The sequence below is a fragment of the Delphinapterus leucas genome, chromosome 2 (genome assembly GCF_059928025.1).
Source record: "Delphinapterus leucas isolate spDelLeu-1000000601 "Yukka" chromosome 2, BTC_Dleu_Yukka2, whole genome shotgun sequence".
In the NCBI taxonomy this organism is placed as follows: Eukaryota; Metazoa; Chordata; class Mammalia; order Artiodactyla; family Monodontidae; genus Delphinapterus; species Delphinapterus leucas.
The window spans coordinates 104,240,264-104,255,733 of record NC_143130.1 but is presented as its reverse complement, the minus strand read 5'-3'; the positions used below and the strand labels follow the sequence as shown (position 1 = coordinate 104,255,733).

Here is a 15,470-nt window from a genome sequence, read left to right as displayed (position 1 = left end):
TGAATTTATCAGAAAAAAAATAAGAACAATGGGAGATGAGAATATGTAAACCTTAGAAATAAACTACTGAAAATTTTGTAATTAAAAAAAATACAATATCTGAAATAAATTCACTGGAGAGAGTTAATGGCACTTTTAAATTAAAGAATCAAGAAACAAAAATAAGTCAATAGGAATTATTCAAACTGAAGCACAGAGAGAAATATAGCTGAAAAAAATGAACCGAGTTTTAGTGGCCTATGGAATAACATAAAATGGTTTAATGTATACGTAATTGGAGTCCCAGAAGGAGAGAATAAGTGTGGCAAAATAAATATTTTAAGAAGTAACAGGGGACCTTATTTCTTATTTCTTTAAAAGATGGTGGAGGAGTAAGACATGGAGATCACCTTATACCCACAAATACATCAAAAATACAACTACATGTGGAACAACTCCTACAGAACACCTACTGAACGCAGGCAGACGACCTCAGACTTCCCAAAAGGCAAGAAAATCGCCACGTACCTGGGTTGGGCAAAAGAAAAAGGAAAAAACAGAGACAAAATCATAGGGACAGGACCTGCACCTCTGGGAGGGAGCTGTGAAGGAGGAAAAGTTTCCAAACACTAGGAAGCCCCTTCACTGGTGGAGACAGGGGTTGGGCGGGGCAGAAGTTCGGAGCCATGGAGGAGAGCGCAGCAATATGGGTGCAGAGAGCAAAGCGGAGAGATTCCCGCACAGAGGATTGGTGCCGACCAGCACTCACCAGCCCGAGAGGCTTGTCTGCTCACCGGCAAGGGCGGGTGGGGGCTGGGAGCTGAGGCTTGGACTTCAGATGTCAGATCCCAGGGAGAGGACTGGGGTTGGCTGCGTGAACACTGCCTGAAGGGGCTAGTGCGCCACAGCTGGCCGGGAGGGAGTCCGGGAAAAAGTCTGGACCTGCCTAAGAGGCAAGAGACCATTGTTTCAGGGTGAGCGAGGAGAGGGGATTCCTTCCCTGTCTGCACACAGAAGGCAGAGCACTGACTAAACGAGCTCCAGAGACAGGTGAGAGCTGTGGCTATCAGCGAGGACACCAGAGACGGGCAAGAAATGCTAAGGCTGCTGCTGCAGCCACCAGGAATCCTGTGTGCAAGCACAGGTCACTGTCCACACCGCCGCACCTGGGAGCCTGTGCAGCCCGCCACTGCCAGGGTCCCATGATGCAGGGACAACTTCCCAGGGAGAACACACAGCGCGCCTCAGGCTGTTGCAACCTCATGCTGGCCTCTACTGCTGCCGCAGGCTCGCCTCACATTCCAATTATGACTACCGTGCCCCTCCCTCCACCGAGCCTGAATGAGGCAGAGCCCCCTAATCAGCTGCTGCTTTAACCCCCTCCTGTCTGGGCGGGGAACAGATGCCTGAGGGCGACCTACATGCAGATATGGGACCAAAACCAAAACCAAACCCCAGGAGCTGTGCGAAAAAAGAAGAGAAAGGGAAATTTCTCCGTGCAGCCTCAGGAGCAGTGAATTAAATCCCCACAATCAACTTGATTTACACTGCATCTATGGAATACCTGAATAGACAACGAATTGTCCCAAAATTAAGCCGGTGGACATTGGGATCAACTGCAGACTGAAGGTTTGCTGTCTGAGACTAACTTGTTTCTGAGGCAGAACACTCTTTGACATAAATCACAGCAAGACCCTTTTTGACCCACCTCCTAGAGAAATGGAAATAAAAACAAAAATAAACAAACGGGACCTAATGAAACTTCAAAGCTTTTGCACAGCAAAGGAAACCATAAACAAGACGAAAAGACAGCCTTTAGAATGGGAGAAAATATTTGCAAATGAAGCAACTGACAAAGGATTAATCTCCAAAATCTACAAGCAGCTCATGCAGCTCAATATCACAAAAACAGACAACCCAATCCAAAAATGGGCAGAAGACCTAAATAGACATTTCTCCAGAGAAGATATACATATGGCCAAAAAAGACATGAAAGGATGCTCAACATCACTAATCATTAGAGAAATGCAAATCAAAACTACAATGAGGTATCACCTCACACCAGTCAGAATGTCCGTTATCAAAAAATCTACAAACAATAAAGGTTGGCAAGGGTGTGGAGGAAAGTTAACCCTCTTGCACTGTAGGTGGGAATGTAAATTGATACAGCCACTATGGAGAACATATGGAGGCTCCTTAAAAAACTAAAAAAAGAACTACCTTACAACCCAGCAATCCCACTACTGGGCATATACCCTGAGAAAACCATAATTCAAAATGAGTCATGTATCACAATGTTCATTGCAGCTCTATTTACAATAGCCAGGACATGGAAGCAACCTAAGTGTCCATCGACAGATGAATGGATAAAGAAGATGTGGTATATATATACAATGGAATATTACTCAGCCATAAAAAGGAATGAAATTGAGTTATCTGTAGTGAGGTGGATGGACCTAGAGTCTGTCATACAGAGTGAAGTAAGTCAGAAAGAGAAAAACGAATACTGTATGCTAACACATATATGTGGAATCTAAAAAAAAGAAATAAAGAACGTTTTGATGAACCTAGGGGCAGGACAGGAATAGAGAAAATGCAGATGTAGAGAATGGACTTGAGGACATGGGGAGGGGGAAGTGCACTGGGACGAAGTGAGAGAGTAGCATTGACATATATACACTACCAAATGTAAAACAGATAGCTAGTGGGAAGCAGCCACATAGCACAGGGAGATCAGCTCGGTGCTTTGTGACCACCTAGAGGGGTGGGATAGGGATGGTGGGAGGGAGACGCAAGAGGGAGGGGATATGGGGATATATGTATACTTATAGCTGATTCACTTTGTTATACAGCAAAAACTAACACAACATTGTAAAGCAATTATACTCCAGTAAAGATGTTAAATAAAAAGAAAAAAAAAGAGAAGTAACGGGGACTTCCCTGGTGGTGCAGTGGTTACAAATCTGCCTGCCAACGCAGGGGACACGGGTTCGAGCCCTGGTGCAGGAAGATCCCACATGCTGCGGAGCAACTAAGCCCATGAGCCACAACTACTGAGCCTGCACTCCAGAGCCCACGAGCCACAACTACTGGCCCATGTGCCTAGAGCCCACGCTCCACAACAAGAGAAGCCACCACAATGAGAAGGAAGGAAGAGTAGCCCCTGTTCACTGCAACTAGAGAAAGCCCATGCGAAGCAACGAAGACCCAACGCAGCCAAAAGAAAAAAAGAAAAAGGTAACAGCTGTCAATTTCCCAAACTTGATAAAAAAAGACAAACCCAAGCAAGAGATCCATAAAGCTCAGCAACATCTAGGCAGGATAAATAGAAAGAAAACCACCCTCAAATACATCATTCAAACTGCTGAAAATCAAAGATAAAGAAAAAATTCTTAAAACCTTCCAAAGAAAAAGACTTATTTCATATAGAGAAATGATAAAATGATAGCTCATTTTTCATTAAAAAAAAATAAAAACAGGCCAAAGATAACACAACACCATCTTTAAAGTGCTGAAGGAAAAAAGTCAAACCAGGATTTTATAACCAGAGAAAATATCCTTCAAAAAACAGAGACAAAATAAAGATATTCTCAGTGAAAAAAAAAAGCTGGGTGAGTTTGTCTCTGGCAGATCTTCACTATGAAAAATGCTAAAGGATATTCTTCAGGCTGGAGGAAAATGTACCAGATGGAAATCTGGATCTAAAGGAAAACCTGAAGAGCACTAAAAATGTTACATACCTGGATCTTATTTTTATAAAAACCATCTTTTTTCTTTTCTTATTTCTTTAAAAGACAATCGACTCTTTGCAACAAATAAAGTATTGCACACTATATAACTTGTAGAAATAAAACACATGTCAATAGCGCACAAAGGATAAGGATAGTGATGTAATAGTAACTCACAGAAGATTGTGATAAGTTAAGGATTCATATTGTAATCCCCAAAGGAACTAGTGAAAAACAATACCAAGAAGTAGAGCTATCAAGCCAATAGAAGAGATAAAATGGGCCATTTTAAAAAAATTTGATTTATTCTAAAGCAGGCAGAAAAGGAGAAACTGGGACAAAAACTAGAGTATATATACACACACAGAACAAATAGCAAGATATTAGACTAAAACCCAATAGTATCAACTATTACAATAAATGTAAATGGACTGAACACTCCAATAAAACAGTAGAGATTATAGAATGGGGGGGAATCAACACTTAACTCTATGCTGTTTATAAGGGACATATTTTAAAAATAAAGATATAAACAAGTTGAAAACAAAAAGATAGAAAAAGATATACCAAACAGTAAGCATTAGAAAGCTTATGGCTAGATTAGTATCAGTCAATGTATATTATAAGACCAAGGATAAACAGTTACATTTGATAATGAGAAAAGGACCGATTCATCAGAAAACAAACAAAAATTCTAAACGTGCACAGCTAAAACAGAGTTTTAAAATACATATAACAAAACTTACAGAACTAACGAAAGACACAGGCAAATCTTCAGTTTTTAACATCTCTCAGTAATTGACAGAATAAGTAGATACAATTTAGTAAGAATATTCATCTTGACATTCATAAAACACTACATTAAACAACTACAGAATGCAGCTTTTTTAAGTACATATGGAACATTCTTCAAGATATACCACATGCTGGGCTGAAAAATGAGTCCCAATAAATTGCAAAGGATTGAAATCATACAGAGTATGTTCTCTGACCATATTAAAATTAAATTAGAAGTCAGTAACATAAAAATCTACATCCCACTAATTCATCTTACTTTTTAAAACCATTCGCTTATTGCTTAATCCTTTTTATCTAACTTACTCTCTCTGATTCTCCTTTATATGTCACTTTTAAGGTCACAAATGTCCTGCTGACCCTCAAATCCAGGCCTTTTAATTAATTAATTCAGTACATGGGTAACTTAACTGAATAAAGCAACAGTTCCTGAGGACCTAATGTGTGTCTGACCCTCTGCTGGGGATAATAAATGCTATTGCTTAAATAGCACTTTGGATGTGTCAGGCCCTATGTAAGTACTTTACAATTATAAACCCTTGTTATTAAATCTTCATGATAATCCTATGAGATGGGAACATTTTTAAAGATGAAGAAACTGGGGCAAAGAGAGAGAAGTCATTTGAACCATGGTCATAAAGCTATTAGGCAGTGAAGCCAAAATTACCAGCCCAGAAATTCTAGCTCCACGGCTGTGTTTCTTAACTGCTATACTATACAGGCATACTTTTTTTTTTTTTATGTTTCACTTTATTGTGATTTGCAGATATTGCTTTATTTTCAAATTGAAGGTCAGTGGCCACCCTATGTTGAGCAAATCTATCGGCACCATTTTTCCAACAACATTTGCTCACTTTGCATCTCTATGTCACATTTTGGTAATTCTCACAATATTTCAAACTTTTTCATTATTATACTTGTAATGGTGAGCTGTGATCAGTAATCTTTGAGTTACTACTACGACTGGCTGAAGGCTTAGATAACGGTTAGCATTTTTTTTAGCAATATTTTTAAATTAAGTTATGTACATTGTTACTTTTGGACATAACGCTATTACACCCTTAATACACTACATTATAGTGTAAACATAACTTTTAAATGCACTGGGAAACGAAAAAAATTCGTGTGACTCACTTTATTGCGATATTTGCTTTATTGAAGTGGTCTGGACCCAAACCTGCAATATCTCTAAGGTATGCCTATATAGTCTTTGACTTTAGTGATCACAGAATGGTGGAGGGCAGGAGAAAAGACAAGTAAACCGTCCTACTGCAATGCAATGGATGTTTTGATCACCCCTCCACTACCCCATTTACAGTGTTTCTGTGCCTTATATCTCAATACTGAGGCACTTAGTAATCTGCCTTATCACCCCTTTATAAACTTACTTTCTAGGAAAAAATATGATAATCTTTATATTGTAAAAAAGTAGCTATAAAAATTCTAATATTGCTTCATGTGTTGAGAGCATCTGCATGTTAATAGATTCTGTTTGATTTAGGCAAAATACGTATTTCTAACTTTGGAATGTCAGGCATTCAGAGGACACATGAAGGAAGGTTGTGGGAGGCATGTGGAGATCTGCCCAGGTATTCTTAAAATCTAACCACTTGAAGAAATATGGCTTCTTTATAATTAAATAAGTTAGAGTCATAATACTCTTTATTGATGAGCATTATAGAAATTAGACAGTGATTCGAGTTTGTAATGAATCATCTTCAGGAAGTCATTTAACTTTGTCTCAATTGTTCTACCTTTCTTTTTCTGTAAATGAGAATAATATTTGCTCCATAGGGTTGTAAAGCTTAAATGAAAGAAAGTATGTAAGCACCGAGGTATATGATGCTTGATAACTGTTAAAAAACCAAAAAGATGTGTTAAGTCTCTTTATATTAATGTGTAAGTCTCTTTATATTGTAAGACAAGGGAATTTTTTGAAGTAAGTTTTATAATAGTTTGGCCTTTCATAAGATCTCAAGTCCACAGAGAATACTACACACTAAAGTAACAATCAGAAGTTCAAAAAAGGGTATACAATGTCGGGCTGAGCCTCTTTCTGTAAATTTGCATAGGCCTAGTTTTTTAGGAGTAAACAGTAAATCTTTCTGAGCTGAAGATAATAAAAGCAACAGAAGATAAGGGTTTTTTAGCCAAGAATTCTATCCTAGTTCATGTCATTGACAGAATGATGTTTGCACAATCGCAAATGTTTAATTCTGGGCCTTGAGAACCTATACAAGTTTTCAGAAACCGTAGCAGACTATTTTTCAGTTTTCAAAAGACGAGGTGAAAACAATAGGAATAAAATTTACCCTGAAAATGTTGTTTGAAAATTAGATATGAAACTGGATTTTTCACTTTGAATAAACCATGATCAGTAAGACACAATGTTCCCTGATGGAGGTAGAACTTTTTTCTGAGACACTAGAGCCCAAAGGCTTTAGATGTGACACTGCCTTTTGAAGGGTACTAGGGTAAGTTGTTTCACTTCATCAATCGCAGTTTCATTATCATTAAAATCAGTGAAACAAACAAACCTCAGTCTGTTGCAACTGATTTTAAACAAAAAGTTCCCATATTTTTCCTCCTTTTTGATGATCTACAATACAATTAAGGAAGGTGGAAGTCAGGATTTGGAAAGGTGCTGGGCTGCAGTAGTTAAGTAATGGTCATCAGTGAAGACTCCTATGGGATAAGGCTTATGAAATTTTCTCTTTCTGCATGAGAATCTGACCTTCAGTTAATTGTCCAGTTTTGTTCTTGGGACAACTTGGTAAAACTGATATGTTAATTATGTTACTAGGGAACATTACTTAGGGTGAAAATGATCCCTGATTGGTAGCCTGTCTCTGGACTGGAAAGACCACCAGTACCTCATGGAAAGTCCTATATTTGTGATTTCCCCAAGTATGATGCCCCTTGTAGTGGTGGTGGTCCTTCGTGGGCATCTCAAAAGCTATGTCTATGGAGTTACAAGATACACTGGCTCCTGGGGTCCATGAGGCTTTTAAGCCATGGTGACTCCACACCTGCCTGATATGGACCTTGTCTCTTTGAACTTGAGCTGTCATTTGGGGTGGGGATTCAGAAGGCAGCCCCTGGGTGGCTGCAAGGATTCCCGCAGGAGTGCCTGACACTTCCCAGCAGGCAAGCTGTGGTTCCTGTCCTACTGAGCAGACTGGGGTCTATCAGCATCTTATGAGTCTGGATGTGAAGTTGAACCAAAGACAACCCGCTTGTGGACACTGCAGATACATCATAGATGAGATATAATAAGAGCCGGAGGAAAAGTAGTAAATTCCTGATTCCTGGGAACACATTTTCCACTTAAAAATGACAGTCAATAAACATTTGCTGCTACTGATAAAATAGAGAAGCAACACTTCCCCTCGATGTTTCCTGGTCTCTGGTTTTAACCCTGAGTCTTCCCTACAAAACAAAATACCTTTTAACTCCCCAAGCTGTGCTCATTAGAATGGAAAGCTGAATAAGGGTGCTTTCATGGACTAATATCTGCGGTTTAAGGGGCCTTCAGAGAAGGGTGGGCCATGACAAACAGGAATCAAAGTCACAAGAACTCTCCCAAGTGCTCAACAGTCTCCAGGTCTATAGCAAGTGTTCACATTCTTATACTTTTGCTTCTTATTCTTCTACCCTCTCACTCCTTGCTTCAATATGACCTCTTTTTCTCAGGGCTCATATACTGAGAATCTCTTTTAAGTACCTTATCTCAACTGTTCTTTCTCTGAGGTCTTTCTTCTCCCTAGAGTTCATCTCAGTTTTCTCTCTCTGAGCCTCAACTAGCTTGAAATACCCTTGACTGGGAATGCCCAAGGTCACCATTTGGCTCTAGCCAGCTGATAAGAGTGACATCTGAGGTCTGTGCCTCATGCCCAGTGCCAGCCTTGGGAATACACACGCCTTCTCACTTCATTGCATGGCTTATATTAGTTTCCAAAAGCCTAAGAATGGCACAGCTGGTTGTGAAATCTGATGGTAGAGAATCAGGAGAAGTATCTACTGAAAAGGGAGGGGACAGGCCAGAAGAGGTGTGTGCAATAGTTGGAGCTGGTTGTAGGAAAGCCTGGAGCCACAGAAAATGGGCTCATCTAGCAGGCTGCTCTCAGGAGTGGTGATGGGAAGTTCTGAAGACCTACTCTATCCTTTCCAGGAACCTTACCCTGTTTTTCTGTAAGAAGCCCTCATGGTCCGTTTTCTTCATACTGTATATAAAAGAGAGACACTCACATGACAGTGGGTGTGCTAACTGTAACAACTGGTATATCCTTTTAAGAAAGTAGTTTAATATTGTTTATCCTTCTGATATCATTAATTCTTCTCCTGGACATTACTCCAGGAAGCAACAGTAAACCAACAAAACCACATACATGATTTTTTTTTTTTTTTAAATAACCACGAAGGCTACATAGCAATATGGAACTGGCTGAAACATGAAAGAAAAAAAGCGGAATGTCTGAATATCCACTATGAGTACGACTTTGAAAATATATGGGTACATGTGGACAAATGCCAGAGTGCAAGACAAAAATGAAAACAGTTGTGACAAGGGAATACAGTTATGGATGATTCATTTTATTTTGTTTAAAAATTCTTCAGTCGTGTTATCTTGTTTTGCATTTAAAATGAAAAATTAAAATAAGGACAATCACTTAGTCAACAGGGGTTAGGGAGGATTCGTCTTAACCCGAATGTATTCATGAGTGGTGGAGCTTATTATTTTGACACCTGTGAGATACAAAGAGTTCTTAGATTATGATATACAGTTCTCTTTAATTTGTTTTAGGTAATCTGGTCTAGGTAAGAGTAAATCACAATAGCCAGTGGTTAAACAGAGTTTACAATGCGCTAGGTGGTTCACACGTATTAATTCATTTAATCCTAATAACGACCATATTAGGTAGGTCCTATTAAATTCCCACTAGGCAGAGGAGAAAACTAAGTTCAGAAAGGTGAGGTACCTTGCTCAAGGCCCTGGCTTAGCTGGTGAGTGGTGGAGACAGGATTCCAACTCTTGCCAGTCTGGTTCCAGAGCTGTGCCCTAAACCAACGTCCTATGACCCACTCAGTGGATGACTAGAAAATGGTACCATGGGTTTCTAATTCAGGCCAATGCTCTTTCTACTGCACCAGGCTGCATCTTATCCGGCAGGTGAGAAAGCTGAAAACAAGACTGAGCGACTTGCTCATGGTCACATGATGAGCTAATGGCTGAGAATTAACTTCTTGACTTATAATCTAATGATCTTCCTATTATCCCAGACTGCTGGGAATGAACAGAAAAAAACCTAGCTAAGAACAAAAGTAAATGAGAAAAGGCTTCAGGGAAATCAAGCCTAAGACCTCTAAAAAGATAAAAATCTCCCTTGTCTCTTTGCTCTGGCATTCATTTGAACGTGACCCTGTCCTACATGCCACTGACATACATATGTCTGTGCTTGTGGATCACTGACCTACACGGGAGGGAGCAGGGTGAGGGAGAAGAGAGGGCTTCTGGGAGACGCAGCCATCACGGTGCACATCTGCTGCGCTAGGATTAGCCCAGACTCTGCATGTGTGCCTGTGTTGTGTATGTTCACACGGAGAAATGACATATCAATCAGGTGGGCTCACTGGAAAATGTAACCATCTTCTGATTTAAAATTTAAAAAGATTCTGTAAGAAAAACTGAGCGTGGAGGGGTGATGGTTAATTGTGCGCCAACTTGGCTAGACTACAGTACTCGGTTATTTAATCAAACACCAACCTAGGTTTTGATGTGAAGGCATTTTGTAGATGTAATTAACATCTGCAATTAGTCGACTTTAAAGGGGGTTGATAATGTGGGTGGGCCTCCCCCAATCAGTTGAAAGCCTTAAGAATAAAAACTGAGGTTTCTTGGAGGAGAAAAAAAAATCTGCCTTAAGACAGCATTAATTCCTGAGTTTCCAGTTCATCTGAACCTACTGATTTCAGACTTGCCCGCCTCCCTAATTGCATGATCCAGTTCCTTAAAATAAATCCACATCCATCCATCCATCCATCCATCCATCCACCCACCCACCCACCTATCTAGAAAAAGGGAGAGATCCTATTGGTTCTGTTTCTCTGGAAAACCCTGACTGATATAAAGGTCTTTCCAGGACTGCAAAGTACTGTGAGCACACTGGGCACACAGATCCACCTGACATACAGTTCATGAAAAGCAGAAAGCAACTGAAAATGCGGGAAGCACAGTCTGGCTGAGGAGAGATGATGTTACATGCCACCCTGCAGGTGGGAACCAGAGCAAGCAGTCCTCTCTGCCCCCAGGGCACAGCAGGCAGTTACAACAATCTCAGCACAGTCACGGCCGAAAGTGATGAGCTCGCTGTGCAACACAGGTCCAAGGACCTGTGAGTCCCTGTAGCAATAAAACGATAGCTGGGAGGACAGAACGCGCACTCAGATTTCTAGGAATTAACAACAAGGAAGGTGCGCTGGAGGTAGTAAAAGAACCTCCTCCATGAAGACTGACAATGACCTCAAGGCATCCTCCGTGTCCTGCTGAACACTGAAATAGAGTGTTCTGATCTGCTTCCCATTTTAAAAATAAATGTGTCCTTTCAGATTTCTTCCTCACCATCCTTATCACCCTCACCACCATATCCCAGCAGTCCCATCCCCTAGACGACTTTGGGGTGCCAAACGGGAAGGTGCAGGGCAGACAGTCAACCTCACCTTGGCTTCTGAAGTGGGTTCCAAGAAGCACAGGCGATTCCCAAGTCCCTCAGCCGCCAGGCAGAACTTCCTCTGTTCCTTGTGAATGTTGGCGATGCACTGGAGGACCACTTCATCTTCCTGCCAGGGGAACAGAGACCCATGTGAGCAGTGAGGGGGCTACATCCCCACACAGAGCCAAGCCCCCAGGGTGCCTCGCTGTGCCTTTACCAGGTGTGCTGAGGGGCACATGTCTTTGAATATTAGATAAAGGAGACTTCGTTCTTCTCATGGCACAACCGAGCTCCTCCCTTGAGTTAGGACTCTCCTCAAATCTGGGGTGGCGTCAGAGAGAGCAAGTACATGGAACAGAGGTACTACTTAAATACACAGCGTGAGCCTCACTTGTGAAATGTACAAACTGCCCACCATCCAAGCAAGCAGTTGGTTTCAACACTTGAGTGAACGTGAAAGTAAACCTAAGCGATCTCTCCAAAGAAACAATGAGGTGAGATGGAGGGAGACAGAGACAACAGCAGAGATCTGAGGGAGGTGGGATTTGTGGAGGGAAAGTCCATTTTATGTCAGGGAGAGAAGAGACGTGTTTTGTCGGGGGGAGGGGGTACATGCAGTGATAACGCACCTGCCGGAGGTGACAGAGGAGGCTGTGGAGAGAGGCAGCAGATGGGTGTCAGACATATGGGAAAGGAAGACAGAAAGAAACCTGGAGGAGCCAGGCTGGAAGGAGATGCTGAAGGCCGAGTGGGGGAGCCACTCTGGATTCCCAAGGAGGCATCAGTCTCAAAAGCAGCCCTCCTCTAACTGCAGACACCTTGTTTGAATGGCATTCCTCTGGTTGATGGTACAGAAATGAGGCTGACCTCCATTTACACTAATATGCTCACCTCGTGCTCAACCCTGCCTGAGGCGGAGAGGAAAACCTTCTCCTTACCAACAACTCCCTCCTTACTCCTCCCACCTGTCAGTCCACACGCTCTCTCTCGGCTACCGCCTGACTTTGGGTTGCAAACATCAAAAAGATTTCCAGGCATGGTGAAGTTAATGGACATATATACACTACAAAACGTAGGGTAGATAGCTAGTGGGAAGCAGCCGCATAGCACAGGGATATCAGCTCGGTGCTTTGTGACCACCTAGAGGGGTGGGATAGGGAGGGTGGGAGGGAGCGAGACGGATAGGGAGGGTGGGAGGGAGCGAGACACAAGAGGAAGGAGATATGGGAACATATGTATATGTATAACTGATTCACTTTGTTATAAAGCAGAAACCAACACACCATTGTAAAGCAATTATACCCCAATAAAGATGTTAAAAAAAAAAAAAAAAAAAAAAGAGTAACCAGAGAAGCACCAGGTGGAGCTTTCTCCTTAGCAATGGCTGTTCTGTTCCCCGTCTCACTCCCATGTCCCCGGTGTTAGTGTCTGTCCTGGAGTATTGGAAAGGCATACTAAATGGGCACGGTTTTTCTTCACCTGTGTCTACAGCATATGTGGTCATGTGGAAAAATGAAATCCTCTACTTGGTGGGAACATGAAGAGAGTCAATAGAACCAACCCCCAGGAAGATGGCTGTAGGTGCCCAGGGATTGGCTAGGGGCAGCAGGGAAATTCGAGAAGCCACAAACCACAGACATACGAGGTGCAGACTGAGGGAATAAAAAAAAGCTCCACACTTTCACTAGCACTGAAATGTCACTGTTCATCACTAAATTGAGTCAGTAATAAATTCAAGCCTCTGCGTCTAGTGAAGCCAGAATTCAGTCTTCGTTTGAACTAAGACAGAAGAAAACTCCAGAATACCACTATTCTCAAAATGTGGGCTCAGGGAAATCTCTGACAAGGATGAAGTTTTTCCCCGGGGTCAGTCTCCCCCAGATCCCACAGCAACCAGCGGTGATACCATCCTCCCTAAGGGGCACAGGCCGTGGGGGAGTACTCTGAGTTGATGGACGAGTGCTCAACCCTGTGGCCGTGGGCGTTCAGTGGTCCGTACTGCAAGAGGCAGTCCTCATAACACATAATTTACCTGTCCAAAATGTCAAGAGGACCCCTGTTGAGAAATATCTAAATATCTCCCACCTACGCACCACTCCCCAGTGAAAACAGGAAAATCTGGAAATCACAGGAGTGGTTCTATGGACCAGACGTTTCACGAACTAGTGAAAGTCGACAGGGTTTTCTTTTCAATATGTGTCTTAGAGAATCTCTTTCCATGATCTCCTTTCCCATGCTCTTTCCACCCCAAAGTGCCCAAACCACCTTGCACTAGCTGCGTTGGGATCTTTGTCTTCCGAAATTGACCTGTGCTATAACTCACATCCTCACAACCTAGGCTGCCAATCAACTGATGAAATAAAAGAACTGCCCTGGGGACTTCCCTGGTGGCGCAGTGGTTAAGAATCCACCTGCCAATGCAGGGTACACGGGTTCGAGCCCTGGTCTGGGAAGATCCCACATGCCGCGGAGCAACTAAGCCCGCGAGCCACAACTACTGAGTCCGTGAGCCACAATTACTGCAGCCCGCGTGCCTAGAGCCTGTGCTCCACCACAGAGAGAAGCCACTGCAATGACGAGTAGCCCCCGCTCGTCGCAACTAGAGAAAGCCCGCACACAGCAACGAACACCCAACGCAGCCAAAAAATAAATAAATAAATTTATTTAAAAAAAAAAGGAGAGAGAATTGCCCTGGCTCAGCAACCACTTCCTAAAGAGCACCCATGTACAGGTGCTGTCCAAGTCAGCACTGTGGGGGACACAGGTGGTGTGGGACTCTGGGTCAAACGCACCCTTCTCCAAACACTTTCGCATTTTTCCACATGCTGTCTGGAACCGTATGCTCCGTGCTGACCTGGCTACAGACACCATCTGGCGTGGCAGCCCATACCTGCCTTCGCTCCAGACAGCAGCTATTATCTCCACAAATCTTCAATAGACAGACATCTGGATCCTTGGAGTGCTTGACCCGGAAATCTCTGCACCATTTGGAATCATAAGGTGAGTTAATTTAACCCATCCCATGAATTCTCTCACTCCCTAGTGAAACACAGAACACAAGTCCCCCCAGTTACCAGCCCTGTCTAGTTTATTGATCGCTATACTGATGTATACTTTCTCCCCTATTGTTATCTCACTTCCTTTCTCCCTTTGCTTTAAAGCAAACCTGGGAATTTCCAGATAATTCCATTTCCAAGGAAGCCCCTTTAATTGAAGGTTGGAAATTCTTCCACATTTGTTATCTCCTCTCCCCAGAAGCTCATGCTCTCCTCACATCCAATGCCAACTCAGATCATTCCTCTTCTACTCAGGTACAAACACTCTTCTAGTTTGAGACACATGATAGCCAATCTCCACATCTTCTCTGGCAATCTATCAACAGACTAGTTACTTCTCCCACCATTTATCTGACTCTTAATGACAATCAGGAAATTTAATAAACATTTTTGTGTGATTTCACCACACATGTATTGACTGCCTTCCAAGGGCACAGAATTCTTCCAGGCTACCGTGGAGTGCACCAGGTTTTATAAGAGGAGATCTGTTAATACTCTCATGATGGAGCTGACAGCTGAAAGCCCAGCCCACAGCCTTTCTCTACTCTGCTTCAGCCATCATTTCAAGTAGCTTCAAGGTTCATGTGGACAATCTATTCAAGAAGAACACCTAGACCTAATGACTGCTGCTCTGTTTTAGTAACACACTCTAATGAACATTCCCTGTCATAACCTAGAATGATTCCAATTCTAAAATCCAAAACTAGACTACCTCACTCTATAGATGCAATCTCCTCGCTTGCTTGCATTCTCATTCTCTTTCACTATTCTTGCTTTCCCCTTCATCAAGACGTCTAGTTCCAAGAGGGCACTGCCATCTCCATTATTTCCACCACCCCAGCAAGGAAAATGATTGATTTTTTGATAGAGAAAACAACACAACTTTGAAGTTTTGTTCTACTATAAATTTATGGGGTTTTTTTTTTTTTTTTTTGGTAATGCATTCTCAGCTTGTTTGAATCTTTATTCACTGGAACCAGACCATAAAATTTGTCCTTTTTTGTAGGACTTAATAGCAGATCCAACACAGTCAATATCAAATAACAATACCTTCCATCTGTAAGAGGGCACAATAATCAGTAATGGTAAGACCTTTCAGACCCAGCCTCTGTCTTTAAGGGTGAGGGGTATGAATCCCCTAGGTCCCCAGGAAATAATCTCTGTAAGATCACATAAAGGTTTCTGGATTTCTACCAAATAAG

The 15,470-nt window shown here is 42.2% G+C and overlaps 1 protein-coding gene across 1 annotated transcript in view; it reads right to left on the bottom strand.

Moving 5' to 3' along the window:
- The window catches only part of RYR3 (ryanodine receptor 3), a 373,779-nt gene that overhangs the window by 355,266 nt on the left and 3,043 nt on the right, over positions 1-15,470 (bottom strand). The window contains exons 3-5 of the mRNA XM_089906254.1: positions 14,005-14,190; positions 11,842-11,863; positions 11,220-11,339 (exon numbers count right to left, since the gene is read on the bottom strand). Coding sequence (XP_089762380.1) covers positions 11,220-11,339; positions 11,842-11,863; positions 14,005-14,190 — 328 coding nt within the window. The remainder of the gene's footprint in view (positions 1-11,219; positions 11,340-11,841; positions 11,864-14,004; positions 14,191-15,470) is intronic.